The 18425-nt window shown below is 37.5% G+C and overlaps 1 protein-coding gene across 5 annotated transcripts in view; it reads right to left on the minus strand.

Annotated features, from left to right (window-relative positions):
• LOC307181068 (immunoglobulin-binding protein 1-like) overlaps positions 1-18425 on the minus strand; it is a 44013-nt gene that overhangs the window by 14338 nt on the left and 11250 nt on the right. For 3 of the 5 annotated variants that reach the window (XM_079911844.1, XM_079911843.1, XM_079911846.1), the window contains exons 4-5: positions 17987-18066; positions 17168-17290 (exon numbers count right to left, since the gene is read on the minus strand). In XM_079911844.1, coding sequence (XP_079767970.1) covers positions 17168-17290; positions 17987-18066 — 203 coding nt within the window. The remainder of the gene's footprint in view (positions 1-17167; positions 17291-17986; positions 18067-18425) is intronic. The other 2 variants (XM_079911847.1, XM_079911845.1) reach the window with 2 other exon arrangements.

Consider the following 18425-nt stretch of genomic DNA (forward strand, 5'->3'; position numbering starts at 1 on the left):
TTTTTTTTTTTAGTATAGCTTTTAGCACTTGATATGATTGGTGGATTTGTTTTGTTTGGTAGCCCTCTTTTTTCTTTCTTTTTAACTACTTCTTAAGATAATAAAAACTTTTGATAATTATTTTTTATTTTAATAACTTTATTTTATTTTATTTTTTCTTTCTTTCTACTTTTTCTCCCTTTTATTCTGAGCCGTGTGGATGAAAGGCTCTTGGTGCTCCAGCCAGCAGTCAGTGCTGTGCCTCTGAAGTGGGAGAGCCAAGTTCAGGACACTGGTCCAACAGAGACCTCCCAGCTCCATGTAATATCAAATGGCGAAAATCTCCCAGAGATCTCCATCTCAACACCAACACCCAGCTTCACTCAACGACCAGAAAGCTACAGTGTTGGACACCCCATATCAAACAACTAGCAAGACAGGAACATAACCCCACCCATTAGCAGAAAGGCTGCCTAAAATCAAAATAATGTCACAGGCACCCCAAAACACACCACCGGACAAGGTCCTGCCCACCAGAAAATACAAGATCCAGCCTCATCAACCAGAACACAGGCACTAGTCCCCTCCACCAGCTAGCCTACATAACCCACTGAACCAACCTTACCCACTGGGAGCAAACACCAAAAACAACGGGAACTAAGAACCTGCAGCCTGTGAAAAGGAGACACCAAACACAGTAAGTTAAGCAAAATGAGAAGACAGAGAAACACACAGCAGATGAAGGAGCAAAGTAAAAACCCACAAGACCAAACAAATGAAGAGGAAATAGGCAGTCTACCTGAAAAAGAATTCAGAGTAATGATAGTAAAGATGATCCTAAATCTTGGAAATAGAGTGGAGAAAATACAAGAAACGTTTAACAAGGACCTAGAAGTACTAAAGAGCAAACAAACAGTGAGGAACAACACAATAAAGGAAATTAAATATTCTCTAGAAGGAATCAATAGCAGAATAACTGAGGCAGAAGAACGGATAAGTGTGACCTGGAAGATAAAATAGTGGAAATAACTACCACAGAGCAGAATAAAGAAAACAGAATGAAAAGAACTGAGGACCGTCTCAGAGACCTCTGGGACAACATTTAACACACCAACAACAGAATGATAAGGATCCCAGAAGAAGAAAGGAAAAAGAAAGGGGCTGAGAAAATATTTGAAGACAATTGTAGTTGAAAACTTCTCTAATATGGGAAAAGAAATAGTAAATCAAGTCCAGGAAGCAGAGAGTCCCATACAGGATAAATCCAAGGAGAAACCCACCAAGACACATATTAATCAAACTATCAAAAATTAAATACAAAGAAAACATATTAAAAGCAGCAAGGGAAAAACAACAAATAACATACAAGGGAATCCCCATAAGGTTACAGGTGATCTTTCAGCAGAAACTCTGCAAGCCAGAAGGGAGTGGCAGGACATATTTAAAGTGATGAAAGGGAGAAACCTACACCCAAGATTACTCTACCCAGTAAGGATCTCATTCAGATTCGACAAAGGAATTAAAACTTTTACAGACAAGCAAAAGCTAAGAGAATTCAGCACCACCAAACCAGCTTTACAACAAATGCTAAAGGAACTTCTCTAGGCAGGAAACACAAGAGAAGGAAAAGACCTACAATAACAAACGCAAAACAATTAAGAAAATGGTAATAGGAAAATACATATCAATAATTACCTTAAATGTAAATGGATTATATTTTGCAGCCAAAAGACATAGACTGGCAGAATGGATAAAAAAACAAGACCCATATATATGCTGTCTACAAGAGACCCCTTTCAGACCTAGGGACACATACAGACTGAAAGCGAGGGGATGGAAAGCGATATTCCATCCAAATGAAAATCAAAAGATAGTTGGCGTAGCAATGATCATATCAGACAAAATAGACTTTAAAACAAACAGTATAACAAGAGACAAAGAACGAGACTACATAACGATCAAGGGATCAATCCAAGAAGAAGATATAACAACTGTAAATATTTATGCGCCCAACATAGGAGCACTTCAATACATAAGGCAAATACTAACAGCCATAAAGGGGAAATAGACAGTAACACAATCATAGTAGGGGACTTTAACACCCCACTTTCACCAATGGACAATCATCCAAAATGAAAATAAATAAGGAAAACACAAGGTTTAAATGATACATTAAACAAGATGGACTTAATTGATATTTATTGGACATTCCGTCCAACAACAACAGAATACACTTTCTTCTCAAGTGCTCAAGGAACATTCTCCAGGAGAAATCAGATCTTGGGTCACAAATTAAGCCATGGTAAATTTAAGAAAATTGAAATCGTATCAAGTATGGTTTCCAGGGCTTCCCTGGTGGCGCAGTGGTTGAGAGTCCACCTACTGATGCAGGGACATGGGTTCGTGTCCCAGTCCGGGAGGATCCCACATGCCGCGGAGCAGCTGGGTCTGTGAGCCATGGCCGCGGAGCCTGCATGTCCAGAGTCTGTGCTCTGCAACGGGAGAGGCCACAACAGTGAGAGGCCTGCGTACCGCAAACAAACAAACAAACGAAAAATAAAAACAAGTATGGTTTCCGACCACAACACTATGAAACTAGGTATCAATTACAGGAAAAAAAACTGTAAAAAACACAAACATGTGGAGGCTAAATTATACACTACTTAATAACCAAGAGATCACTGAAGAAATCAAAGAGGAAATCAAAAAATACCTAGAGACAAATGACAATGAAAACACGATGACCCAAAACCTATGGGATGAAGCAAAATCAGTTCTAAGAGGGAAGTTTCTAGCAGTACAGTCCTACCTTAAGAAACAAGAAACATCTCAAATAAACAATCTAAACTTGCAACTAAAGCAATCAGAGAAAGAAGAACAAAAAAACCCCCAAAGTTAGCAGAAGGAAAGAAATCATAAAGATCAGATCAGAAATAAATGAAAAAAGAAATGAAAGAAACAATAGAAAAGAGCAATAAAACTAAAAGCTGGTTCTTTGAGAAGATAAACAAAATTGATAAACCATCAGCCAGACTCATAAAGAAAAAAAGGGAGAAGACTCAAATCAATAGAGTTAGAAATGAAAAAGGAGAAGTAACAACTGACACTGCAGGAATACAAAGGATCATGAGAGATTACTACAAGTGACTACATCCCAACAAAATGGACAACCTGGAAGAAATGGACAAATTCTTAGAAAAGCACAACCTTCCGAGACTGAACCAGGAAGAAACAGAAAACATAAACAGACCAATTCCAAGCACTGAAATTGAAACTGTGATTAAAAACCTTCAAACAAACAATAGCCCGGGACCAGATGGCTTCACAGGCAAATTCCAACACACATTTACAGAAGAGCTGTAACCAATCCTTTTCAAACTCTTCCAAAATATAGCAGAGGGAGGAACACTCCCAAACTCATTCTATGAGTCCACCATCATGCTGATACCAAAACCAGACAAAGATGTAACAAAGAAAGAAAACTACACGCCAATATCACTGACGAACATAGATGCAAAATCCTCAACAAAATACTAGCAAATAGAATCCAACAGCACGTTAAAAGAATCATTCACCATGATAAAGTGGGGTTTGTCCCAGGAATGCAAGGATTATTCAATATATGCAAATCTATCAATGTGATAAACCATATTAACAAATTGAATAAAAAACATATCATCTCAGTAGATGCAGAAAAAGCTTTCAACAAAATTCTGCACCCATTTATGATAAAAACCCTGCAGAAAGTAGGCATAGAGTGAACTTACCTCAACATAATAAAGGCCATATGTGACAAACCCACAGCCAACATCGTCCTCAATGGGGAAAAACTGAAACCATTTCCACTAAGATCAGGAACAAGACAAGGTTGCCCACTCGCACCACTATTATTCAACATAGTTTTGGAAGTGTTAAGCACAGCAATCAGAGAAGAAAAAGAAATAAAAGGAATCCAAATGAGAAAAGAAGAAGTAAAGCTGTCACTGCAGATGATATGACACTATACACAGAGAATCCTAAAGATGCTACCAGAAAACTACTAGAGCTAATCAATAAATTTGGTACAGTAGCAGGATACAAAATTAATGCACAGAAATCTCTTGCATTCCTATACACTAACAATGAAAAATGAGAAAGTGAAATTAAGGAAACACTCCTATTTACCATTGCAACAAAAATAATACCTAGGAATAAACCTACCTAAGAAGACAAAAGACCTGTATGCAGAAAATTATAAGACAATGATGAAAGAAATTAAAGATGATACTACTAGATGGAGAGATATACCATGTTCTTGGATTGAAAGAATCAACGTTGTGAAAATGACTCTACTACCCAAAGCAATCTACAGATTCAATGCAATCCCTATCAAACCACCACTGGCATTTTTCACAGAAGTAGAACAAAAAATTTTACAATCTGTATGGAAACACAAAAGACCCCGAATAACCAAAGCAATCTTGAGGAAAAAAAACAGAGCTGGAGGAATCAGGCTCCTGGACTTCAGTTTAGACTATAAAGCTACAGTAATCAAGACTGGCACAAACACAGAAATACAGATCAATGGAACAGAATAGAAAGCCCAGAGATAAACCCATGCACATAGGTGACCTTATTTTTGATAAAGGAGGCAAGAATACACAATGGAGAAAAGACAGCCTCTTCAATAAGTGGTGCTGGAAAAACTGGACAGCTACATATAAAAGAATGAAATTAGAACACTCCTAAACACCATACACAAAAATAAACTCAGAATGGATTAGAGACCTAAATGTAAGGCCAGACACTATAAAACTCTTAGAGGAAAGCATAGGCAGAATACTCTATGACATAAATCACAGCAAGATCCTTTTTAACCCACCTCCTAGAGAAATGGAAATAAACACAAAAATAAACAAATGGAACCTAATGAAACTTCAAAGCTTTTGCACAGCAAAGGAAACTACAAACAAGATGAAAAGACAACCCTCAGAATGGAAGAAAATATTTGCAAACGAATCAATGGACAAAGGATTAATTTCCAAAATATATAAACAGCTCATGCAACTCAATATTAAAAAAAAAACAACCCAATCCAAAAATGAGAAGACTTAAATAGACATTTCTCCAAAGAAGACATACAGATGGCCAAGAATCACATGAAAAGCTGCTCAACGTCACTAATTATTAGAGAAATGCAAATCAAAACTACAGTGAGGTATCACCTCCCACCAGTTACAGTGGGCATCATCAGAAAATCTATAAACAACAAATGCTGGAGAGGGTGTGGAGAAAAGGGAACCCTCTTGCACTATTGGTGGGAATATAAATTGATACAGCCACTATGGAGAACGGTATGGAGGTTCCTTAAAAAACTAAAAATAGAACTACCATACGACCCAGCAATCCCACTACTGGGCATATACCGTAAGAAAACCATAATTCAAAGAGTCACGTTCCACAGTGTTCATTGCAGCTCTATTTACAACAGCCAGGTTATGGAAGCAACCTAAATGCCCATTGATAGGCAAATAGATAAAGAAGATGTGGTACATATATACAATGGAATATTACTCAGCCATAAAAAGAAAGGGAATTGAGTTATTTGTAGTGAGGTGGATGGACCTAGAGTCTGTCATACAGAGTGAAGTAAGTCAGAAAGAGAAAAACAAATACCGTATGCTAACACATATATATGGAATGTAAAAAAAAAAAAAAAAGGTCATGATGAGCCTAGGGGCAGGATGGCAATAAAGACACAGACCTACTATAGAATGAACTTGAGGACATGGGGAGGGGGAAGGGTAAGCTGGGACAAAGTGAGAGTGGCATGGACATATATACACTACCAAATGTAAAACCAGTAGCTAGTGGGAAGCAGCCGCATAGCACAGGGAGATCAGCTCGGTGCTTTGTGACCACCCAGAGGGGTGGGATAGGGAGGGTGGGAGGGAGGGAGACGCAAGAGGGAAGAGATATGGGGATATATGTATAGCTGATTCACTTTGTTATAAAGCAGAAACTAATACTCCATTGTAAAGCAATTATACTCCAATAAAGATGTTAAAAAAAATTGGCTATATTCCCTGTGCTGTACAATGTATCTTTGTAGCTTATTCATTTTATACATAGTAGCTGGTACCTCTTAATCCCCTACCATCTTGCCCTTCCCTCCCTTTTCTCTCCTCACTGGTGTCCACTAGGTTGTCCTCTATATCTGTGAGTCTGGTTCTGTTATATTTTTTATTAGATTATTTTTTAGATTCCACATATAAGTGATATCATACAGTATTTGTCTTTCTCTGACTTATTTCACTAAGCATTAATACCCTCTAGGGGCCATCCATGTTGTTGAAAATGGCAGAGTTTCACTCTTTTTAGGGTTAATACTCCACTGTGTGTGTGTGTGTGTGTGTGTGTGTGTGTGTGTGTGTGTGTGTATATATATATATATATATATATATATATATATATATATATATACACACACACACCACATCTTCCATATCTATTCATCTACTGATGGACACCTTTGGTTGCTTCCATATACTGGCTAATGTAAGCAATGCTGCTATGAACATTGGGGTGCAGCATCTTTTTTAGTTAGTGTTTCCATTATCTTTGGATAAAAACCCAGGGGTAGAATTGCTGGATCATATGGTAGTTCTATTTTAATTTTTTGACAAACTGCCACACTGCCTTCCATAGTAGCTACACCAATTTATATTCCCACCAACAGCGTAGTAGGGTTCCCATTTCTATATATCCTTGCCAACATTTGTTATTTGTAGACTTCTTGATGATAGCCATTCTGACATGTGTGAGGTGATATCTCATTATGGTTTTGATTTGCATTTCTCTGATCATTAGCAATGTTGATGAGTAGCATATTTTCATGTTCCTGTTGGCCATCTGTATATCTTCTTTGGAAAGATGTCTACTCAGGTCGTCTGCCCATTTTTAAGTTTTTTTTTATATTGAGTTATATGAGCTATCTATATACTTTGGATATTAACCCCTTATTGGGCGTATAATTTGCAAAACATTTTCTCCCATTCTGTAGGTTGTCTTTTCATTTTGTTGATGGTTTCCTTTGCTGTGCAAAAGTTTTAAGTTTAATTAGGTCCCATTTGTTTATTTTTGCTTTTGTTTCCTCTGTCTGAGGAGACAGATCCATAAAAATATTGCTACAATTTATGTCAAAGAGTGTTCTGCCTTAGGCTTCATCTCTATTTTTTTTTATTTTTATTTTTTGGCCATACCACATGGCATGTGGGCTCTTAATTCCCTAACCAGGGATCAAACCTGCGCTCCCTGCAATGGAAGCATGGAGTCTTAACCACCGGACCACCAGGGAAGTCCCAGCCTTCCTTTCTCTTTTCTTTTCTATTTTAATTTACTTGGCTGCATTGGATTTTAGTTGTGGCATGCAGACTCTCTGTTGCGGCACACGGGCTCTCTAGTTGTGGCTCATGGGCTCTAGAGTGCAAGGGCTTAGTTGCCCCATGGCATATGGGATCTTAGTTCCCTGACCAGGGATTGAACTCTCATCCTCTGCATTGGAAGGCAGATTCTTAACCACTGACCACTAGGGAAGTCCCTCAGCCTTCATTTGTCAAGTGATTCTTTCTACTTACTTCCCCCAAGTTGTCACTACATTTCAGAGTTTTTCTAATCCTGCTTTGTATTGTTCTTCCATGTCTTATTTAATTTTGTTAATGTCTTCCAATTTATTTTTAAACAGTATATTTTAAATTTGTTGTTTTTTGAGTGTGTCTTTCTGGAATGTTTCCCCCCCGCCTTTTTCTCTTTTTTTTTAGTTGAAGTATAGTTGATTTACAATACTGTGTTAGTTTCAGGTGTACAGCAAAGTGATTCAGTTATATATATTTGTTTTTTCAGTTTACATCCTTTATATCACTTACATGTGGAATCTAAAAAATAACACGAATCTATATACAAAACAGAAACTGACCCACAGACATAGAAAACAAATTTATCATTATCAAAGCAGAGAGAGAGGGAGAGAGGGAGGGAGGGAGGGAGGGAGGGAGGGACAAATTAGGAGTATGGGATTAACAAACTACTATACATAAAAAAGATAAGCAACATGGAATGCTTTTGATTCTCTTCTTTTTCTCCTTATGATAATTTTCTGTGGGATCTGACCTTGATTAATTTTCCATTCATTTTTCTCACAGCTTTATTGAGATATTTTTCACATACCATAAAATTCACACATTTAAAATGTACAATTCAGTAGTTTTTAGTATATTCAGAACTGTGGAACCATCATCACAATCTGTTGCTCATTCTTATGTGTGCTAAGCTTTCCTGAGCTTTTAGAAAGTATGGTTCAGGGTGGCTTTCTAACTTCACAGAGGCTCCCTTTCTGCTGTTTTTATATATGTTAAAGGAATACGATGACTTGCTTGATTAGAGTTCTTGGTTCTGGTCCTGTCTCCCATTCTTATCTAGACCTTTTCTTTCCTTATTCTTTATTGTCCCTGTTCTGCTCAATCTGAATTTTATTATCAGCAATTTCTCCTCAGTGTGGGACGGTGTATGAGTCAGGAGATCTGGTGGCTCATTTTCAAGAGTTCATTAAGGGTTAGCCTGCTCCATCCCTTTCAGACCTTCTGACCACAGGTTCCTTGTATTCATTCAGTTTTTACTGGAGGGCAAAACCCCTCCCATTTCAACTAATGTTCTTACACTGAACTGCCACACTTTTATTTTTTTCATTAAAAATGTTTAACTGAAGTATAGTTGACTTACAATATAATATTTGTTTCAGATGTACAACATAGTGATTCTATATTTGTGTCAATTATGTGCCATACAAAGTTATTATAATATTATTGATTATATTCCCTGTGCTCTGCATTATATCCCTGTGACTTATTTATTTTATAACTGGTAATTTGTATCTCTTAATCCCCTTCACCTATTTCACCCATCCTCCCATTCTCTCAACCACTAATTTGTTCTCTATATCTATGAGTCTGTTTCTGGGTTTTTTAGGACTCATTTGTTTTATCTTTCTCTGTCTGACTTATTCACTTAGCATAATACCCTCCAGGTCCATCCATGCTGTCACAGATTGCAAGATTTCATTCTTTTTAATGGCTTAGTGGTGTTGGGAAAACTGGATAGCTACAAGTAAAAGAATGCAACTAGACCATTTTCTCACATCATTTACAAAAATAAACTCAAAATAATTAAAGACTTAAATGTAAGACCTGAAACCATAAAACTTCTAGAAGGAAACACAGGCAGTATGCTCTTTGAAATTGGTCTTAGCAATATTTTTTTTCATCTGTCTCCTCAGGCAACAGCAACAAAACCAAAAATAAACAAATGGAATCATATGAAGCTAAAAAATTTTTGCACAGCAAAGGGAACCATCAGCAAAACAAAAAGGCAACTTAACTGAATGGGAGAAGATATTTGCAAATAACATGTCTGTTAAGGGGTTAATATCCAAAATATATAAAGAACTCATACAACTCAGTACAAACAATCTGAATAAGAAATGGGCAGAAGACTTGAATAGACATTTTTCCAAAGAAGACATAGAGATGGCCAACAGGCACATGAAAAGGTACTCAACATCACTAATCATAAGGGAAATGTAAATCAAAACCACCTCAAATGCAATGAGATACCACCTCACACTTGTCAGAATGCCACGCTTTTTAGTGAATACCTGTTTGCTGTTTTGGAATTCTCCCATTTGTCAGGTCTTTCACATGGTCTGTCAACTCCTTGTGCTTTCTCCTACACAGATGTCCATTCCTTGTTGATCTTGTGGCTATGAATGATTTGCCCTTAACTGTTTTTATTTTGAGTTTCATGGGGATACACTGTCACTTAGTTTTGCTGTAAATATTATCCATGAATTTTTTCTTTTGTCTTTTTACTGAAATATAACATACATGCAGAAAAATATACACAGTATAGCTCAATCAATTTTCACATCTGAACACATCCATGTAATCAGTACCCAGATTAAGATACAAAACATTACTAACTCTTCAGAAGTCCCCCTCAGATCCAGTTCCATTCTTGATCTCCCACTAAGGGTGAGCACCATACTGGCTTTTAACTGGCATATACAAGTTTCAGCCATGTCTGAACTTTATGCTCTTTTGTGCCTGACTTCTTTTTACTCAAATTATGTTTGTAAAATTTAGCTATATTTGTTACTTATAAGAACTATAGTCTATTTAACCTTATTGCTAAATAGTATTTCACTGTGTGAATATGCCAAAATGTATTTATCCATTCTACTATGTATGGGCATTTAAGTAGTGTTCAGTTTGGGGTATTACAAATAATGCTGCTATGAGCATTCTTGTACAAGGCTTTTGAGGAAATATGGTCTCATTCCCCTTAGGTATATACCTGGGAGTGAAACTGCCAGGTCATGAGGGTATACATATGTTTGACTCTTGTGCAACACTACGACCACCAACCCCCCTCAAGGTTCTCAATCTTTATTGTTTCCTTTCTTCCATATACTTTAAGCTAATTTTGTTCTCGTTTTCTCCGACGTCTTAAGTTAGTACCTTAGTAACTGATTTTACCTTTCTTTTTTCTCATATAACTACTTAAAGTTATACATTTCCCTCTCAGCACTGCTTTAGTTATATCCCACAAGTTTTAATGTATTTCAATATTATTCAGTTAAAAATACTTCTTAATTTTCTTTGTGATTTCTTCTTTGACTGATGGGTTATTTATAAGTATCTTATTTAATTTTAAAATATTTAGTGAATTCCTATATGTCATTGATTGCTAACTGAATTAGATTGTGGTCAGAGAGCATAGTGCAATTTCAATCTTTCAAAGTTTATGGAGGGACTTCCCTGGTGGTCCAGTGGTTAAGAATCCGCCTTCCAGTGCAGAGGACAAGAGTTCGATCCCTGGTTGGGGAAATAAGAACCCACCTGCCATGGGGCAACTAAGCCTGTGTGCCACAACTCCTGAGCCTGTGCGCTCTAGTGCCCATGCGCCACAACTAGAGAGAAGCCCACACACTGCAATGAAGGGCCCACAGGCCGCAACGAAAGATCTCACGTGCCACGATGAAGATCCCATGTGCCACAACTAAGACCCAATGCAGCCAAATTAATTAATTTTAAAAATAAATTACTTAATTAAAAAAAGAAAGTTTATGGACACTTATTTGGTGGCCCAGAATATGGTCTAAGTTAGTAAACGTACAATGTGCATTTGAAAAAAGGTGTATTTTGCAGCTACTGGATATATTTTTCTATAAATGTCAAACAGGTTAAGGTGGCTGTGAATTTTCTCCAGATCTTTTATGTCCTTACTGATTTTCTGTCCAGAAATTCTTTTAGTTACTGAAAGAGAAGTATGAAAATCTCTAACTATGGCTGTAGATTCATCTATTTCTCCATTAATTCTGTCAATTTTTTCTTCATGTGATTTGAAGGTTGTTATTAGTCACAAACATGTTTATGATTGGTATGTCTTCCAGATAAATTGCCCTTTTTATCAGCACTAAAAGTCCTTTTGAAAGTCCAGTAACACCTTTTGTCTTGAAGTCTACTTTATCTGACATTACATAGCTACTGCAGCTTTCTTATGTTTACTGTTAGCATGGTATATTTAGAAAATCTTTCTACGTTCCACCAATCTGTACCTTTATATTTAAATGCATCTCTTGACAGGAGATCAAGAGGGTGGTGTAAGAAGAGGTGGAGTTCACCTCTCCCCACGAACACATCAAAAATATATCAATGTGTGGAACAATTCTCACTGAAAACTAACTGGAAATTGGCAGAAAGACTCCTGTACAACCAAGGTTGTAAGAAAGATACACAGAAGTCCATAGAGAAGCCTGGGTTCCACTCATGAGTACTGCGTGGGTAGATTGCCCTCAGGTAGGGTAGGGAAACCAGTAGCCTGCTGCCCTAGGCTACTGGTTTCATGCAACAGCCATGCTGTGCTCTCCAGCCAGAGCTGAAAGAATGTTCTAGCCCTGCTCACTTCATGCCATATGCATGGCACTGGATCTAGGGTGGCCAGGACCTGGGAAAAGACTTGACCTTGAGATGGAGAGGTGACCTGGCCCTGGGGTGGAGCCCAGATGCAGCAGCAGTGGTGACCATTGCTGGAATTTACTCAAGAGGCACCCCAGAAGCAGCCCAGACTTCTTATGGCAGCAGAGCTGCTGGGTCTCCCACAGCTACTTTGCTGCATGTGTACCCCAGCCCAAGCTGAATGTTCTGGCCCTGCTCACTCCATGACACAGTGTGGCACTACAAAAAAAGGAAATTACAGGCCAGTATATTTGATGAATATAAATGCAAAAATCCTCAACAAAATATTAGCAAACCAAATCTAAAAATATATAAAAAGGATCATATACCACGATCAAGCTGAATTTATTCTAGGGTCACAAGGGTGATTCAATATATGCAAATTAATCAGTGTGATACACCACATTATCAAAAGGAAGGATAAAAATCACATGATCGTCTCAATAGATGCAGAAAAACCAATGTGACAAAATTCAACATCCATTAATAATAAAAACTCTGAAAGTGGGTATCGAGGAAACATATCTCAACATAATAAAGGCCAATTAGGACAAACCCACAGCCAATGTCATACTTAATGGTGAAAAGCTGAAAGCCTTCCTGCTAAATTCTGGAACAAGACAACGATGCCCATTCTCGCCACTTCTATTCAACACAGTATTAGAAGTCCTAGTCACAGCAATCAGATAAGAAAGAAATAAAAGGCATCCAGATCGGAAGGGAAGAGGTAAAACTGTCATTATTTGCAGATGACTTGGTACTATATCCAGAAAACCCTAAAGTCTCCACCCAAAAACTATTAGAATAAATGAATTTAGCAAGGTTGCAGGATACAAGATCAATATACAGAAATCTGTTGCATTTCTATACACTAACAATAAAATATCAGAAAGAGAAAGTAAAAAAATATCCTGCTTAAAACTGCATCAAATAGAATATAATACCTAGGAATAAACTTAACTAAGGTGAAAGACCTATACTCTAAAACTATAAAACATTTATGCAGGAAACTAAAGATGATACAAAGAAATGGAAAGATATCCTGTGCTCTTGGATTAGAAGAATTAATGTTATTAAAATGGCCATGCTGTCCAAAGCAATCTACAGATTTAATGCAATACCTATCAAAAGATGCATGATATTTTTTCACAGGCCTAGAACAAATAACCCTAAAATTCATATGGAACCACAAAAGATCCTGAATTGCCAAAGCAATCTTGAGGAAAAAGAGCAAAGCCAGAGGTATAATGCTCCCAGACTTCAGACTATACTACAAAGCTACAGTAATCAAAACAGCATGGTACTGGCTTGAAAACAGACACACAGACTAATGGAACAGAATAGAGAGCCCAGAAATAGGCTATGGTCAATTAATCTATGAAAAAAGAGGCAAGAATATATAATGAAGAAAAGACAGTCTCTTTGATAAATGGTGCTGGGAAAATTGGACAGCTACATGTAAAACAATGAGATTAGAACATTCCCTCACACCATATACAAAAATGAACTCAAAATGGATTAGGAGACCTAAATATAAGACCTAAAACCATAAAACTCCTAGAAGAGAATATAGGCAGAACACTCTGACATAATCGTAGCAATATTTTTTTTGGCTCTCTCTCCTAAGGCAAAAGAAGTAAAAGCAAAACTAAACAAATGGGACATAATTAAACTTATACACTGGGAGCAAATATTTACAACTGATGTGACCCATAAGGATTACTACCCCAAATATTATGAACAGTTCATACAATTCATCATCAAAAAAACAAACAACCCAATAAATGGGCAGAAGACCTGAAGAGACAGTTTTCCAAAGACATACAGATGGCTAACAGGCATGTGAAAAGATGCGCAACATCAATAATTATTAGAAAAAATGCAAATCAAAACCACAATTAAGTATTACCTCACACCTGTCAGAATGGCTATCATCAAAAAGTCTACAAATAACAAATGCTGGAGAGGATGTGAAGAAAAGGGAACCCTCGTACGCTGTTGGTAAGAATGTAAATTGGTGCAGCCACTATGGAAAACAGTATGGAGGTTCCTCAAAAACCTACAAATAGAACTACCATATCATCCAGCAATTCCATTCCTAGGTATATATCTAGAAAAAATGAAAACACTAATTTGAAAAGACACATGCACCCTGATGTTTATAGCAGCACTATTTACAATAGCCAAGATGTGGAAGCAACCCAAGTGCCCATCAACAGACGAATGGATAAAGACAATGTGGTATACATATATATGTACACATACATACACACAGAGAATGGGCTATTACTCAGCCATAAAAAAGAATGAAATTCTGCAATTTGCAGCAACATGGATGGACCTAGAGGGTATTATGCTTAGTGAAATAAGTCAGACAGAGAAAGACAAATACTGTATGATATTATGTATATGTGGAATCTAAAAAGTAATACAAATGAACGGATATGAAAAACAGAAGCAGACTCACAGATATAGAAAACAAACTTGCGGCTACCTAAGGGGGCAAAGGAAACTGGGGAGGGACAAATTAGGGGTATGGGATTAACAGATACAAACTACTACGTATAATATAGATAATCAACAAGGATATATTGTATAGCACAGGGATACTCATTATCTTGTAATAACTTATAATGGAGCATAATTTACAAAAATACTGAATCATTTTGCTGTACACCTGAAACTAATATTGTAAATCAACTATACTTTAATTAAAAAACAAATAAAATGCACCTCTTATAGACAGCATGTGGTTGAGTCTGGTAATCAATCTCTGATTTCTAATTTGAAGGTTTACTCCATTTATATTTAACATAATTACTGACATGGCTGAATTGGGATTTACCATTCTGCTATTGGTTTTCTGTTTATCTCATCTGTTTTTTGTTTCTCCATTCTTTCTTGCCTTTCTCCCTTTTAATTTCTCCATTGACTTTATAGCTTTCTCTCTTTACATTATTTTTTTAAAAAGGCCTTAGCTTTAGAGCAGTTTTAGATATACAGTAAAACTGAATGAAAAGTACATAGCATTCCTATATACCCCTGCCCCACACCGACACAGCCTCCCCCCACTAACAACATTGAGCCACAGTGGTACATTTGTTATAATCAATGAACCTAAATTGATGCATCATCATCATGCAAAGTCCACAGTTTACATTAGGGTTCACTCTTGGTGTTGTACATTCTATGGATTTGGGCAAATGTATAATGACATATATTCACCATTACGGCATCATACTGAATAGTCTACCTGCCCCCAAAATCCGCTGGGTTTTGCCTATTCGTCCTTCCTTTTCCTCTAATCCCTGGCAACCACTGACCCTTTTACTCTCTCCATAGTTTTGCCTTTTCCAGAATGTCATGTAGCTGGAATCATACAGTAGGTAGCCTTTTCAGATTAGCTTCTTTCACTTAGTAATATGCAGTTAAGGTTCCTCCATGTCTTTCTATGTCTTGATAGCTCATTCGTTTTTAGCAATGAATATTATTCCATTGTCTATATGTACCACAGTTTATCCATTTGCCTACTGAGGGCATCTTGGTTGCTTCAAAATGTTGGCAATTATGAATAAAGCTGCTAAAAACATTTGTGTACAATTTTTGTGTGGACCTAACTTCAACTCATTTTGGTAAATACCAAGGAGCATGACTGCTTGATAGTATGGTAAGAGAATGTTTAATTCTGACAAACTGTCTTCCAAAGTGTCTGTACCATTTTATATTCCCACCAACAATGAATGACAGTTCCTGTTGCTCCATTATCCATGCTAGCATTTAGTGTTGTCAGTATTTTGGATTTTGGCCATTCTTATAGGGGTGTAGTGGGATCACTGTTGTTTTAACTTGCAATTCCCTAATGACACATGATATTGGGCATCTCTTCATATGCTTATTTCCCATCTATATAATCTTCTTCAGTGAGGTGTCTAAGGTCTTCTACTCATTTTTAAATTGGGGTGTTTAGGGACTTGCCTGGTGGCGCACTGGTTAAGAATCTGCCTGTCAACGCAGGGGACATGGGTTTGAGCCCTGGTCCGGGAAGATATCACGTGCCACAGAGCAACTAAGCCCCTGTGCCACAAATACTGAAGCCCAAGCACCTAGAGCCTGTGCTCCGCAATGAGAAGCCACCGCAACGAGAAGCCCACACACCGCAACAAAGAGCAGCCCCCGCTCGATGCAACTAGAGAAAGCCCGCGCCCAGCAATGAAGACCCAACGTAATGAAAAGTTAAATAAATAAATAAATAAAACTGGAGTGTTTAATTGAGGCATTGCTTTACTATCTCTGGGACTCACTGTTTCAAATGGGAAGGTGACAACAATTCATATCATTGTTCTTCTGTGTGTAATATGTACTTTATCTCTGGCTGCTTTCAAGATTCTCTTTTTCTTTTGTTTTCGGCAGTTTGACTACGACGTGCCTATGCTTGGTTTTCACTGTATTTAAAACCTGCTTAGTTAGGGCTTACTGATATTTCTAAATTTGAAAATTTGCGTTTCACAGATTTGGGGAATATTTCAGCCATCATTTCTTCAATTTTTTTTAATGGCCCCTTCTCTCTCTTTCTTCTCTCCTACTGGTATTCCAATTGTACATATGGTAGACATTTTTACATTGTTCCACAGGTCATTGAGGCTCTTCATTTTCTACCAATCTTTTTTTTTTTTTCCCCAGATTGGCTTATTTCAAGTTAACCAACCCTTTCTCCTGTCATTGCCAATCTATTAATCTCAACCAATTTAAAAAAAATCAAAATATAGTTGATGTACAATATGTTAGTTTCAGGTGCATTACAGTGGTTTGACATTTGCATATATTATGAAATGATCACCACCATAAATCTGGTAACTATCTGTCCCTACACAAAGTTATCATAATATTATTGACCACATTTCTTATGCTGTATATTACACCCCCATGGCTTTATTTTATAACTAGAGGTGTATAGCTCTTAATCCCCTTCACCTATCTCCCCTCTCCAACCTCCCTCTCCTGTGGCAACCACCCGTTCTATTACTCAGAATCTTTGTCCAGATTTCTTTTGCTTTTAAAGGGCAACAATACTTGGTCTGAATTTAATTGCTCCAGAGTTAGGGACCAGTAGTGAAGTAGTATAACTACTCTCCTCCCACCCCTCCATACCTGATGTTTTCTTGGCTATACCCTGATCGGGTAATGCTCCAAATTTCTGATGCTGGTCATACCAGTCATTCACTGTCATAGATGCCAGACCTGGATAACCAGCTCCAAATACTCTGCAAGAATCACACTGCACTTAGAAAAGTAAACATAAATAGCTCTATTAAAAAGCCTCTTCTCTTTAGTCATAAAGGCTGTGTCTGTTTCATCCTTGCTCCCCTACCCAGCTATCTTCTGAGGATTTGTGCAAACTCCTGTTAGGATATGTAAAAAAGGAGAATTAAAGGCAAGAGCTTTCATGAGAAGATACATAGCCCAGAATCATCTCCCAGTAAGCAATCCTGGAGGCTAACGCCCCATAGAGGAGTGATGATACGAGGGAAGGAGTATTTATACTTGGAGGGTATAAAAGATACACAGAGGAAGAAGACTCTTCTGTCACCCTATGGAAAAGCATCCCAAAACTCAGAATTAAAACCTAGATAGGCAAACATGTCCTTTTGAGAACTGTAGCTCAAGGAAACAGTGGGAAACAATTTTAAGGTCTACAATTCTCCCTTAGATTCTTTTCTTTTTTCTGTTTTTAATTAGTTAATTAATTTTTGTTGGTTTCCTTTCTAGCCTATTTTTAAGCTCAAGTTTGTGAGGGAAATGTCTGATGAAGACAGAGAAAGTATCAGAGGAGATAATATCCCTCTGATGAAAGAACAGCCTCCCCAGGTGAAGCCATTACCTTCTGTTACTCATGCACTGTAAATGAACCATAAAAGCAGGGGGCTTGCAAAGGCAACCCACTTTTTAATACCACCTACTTGGTTTGGACCATGTTCCGAGTGGGAACAAACAGTTTCATTGGAGGCCTGTCCTGATGAGATGAGTGAGAAGTTGATACCTAAAAAGGAAATTAATTATCAGAAGTGTACTTATCATTCTGCCCACCCCACTATGCAGGCTCTTATGTGTTTAGGTGCTTGAAGAGCCCTACTTATCAGTCTCTAACATATATATGCAGAATACTAATGGTGGAGGTTGGTTAGCTCTCCTGAGGTGGCCCAAGTATCTTGCTGGAAAGGGAGGAAGAGAAAGCTCTCCCAGGAACCATTTCACCACAAGTGAAAAATTACTTGACTTTAAAATACTCCCCTCCAAAGAGGAAGATTCCAAAGCCTTCTTCCACGTTCCATCTAAAACCCTTGAGCTGAATTTGAAGCCCCTTTCCTTAGCCTGGCCTTCAGTGCTAAAGCTGAATTA

This window comes from Stenella coeruleoalba, assembly GCF_951394435.1.
Source record: "Stenella coeruleoalba genome assembly, chromosome: Y".
NCBI classification, from domain to species: domain Eukaryota; kingdom Metazoa; phylum Chordata; class Mammalia; order Artiodactyla; family Delphinidae; genus Stenella; species Stenella coeruleoalba.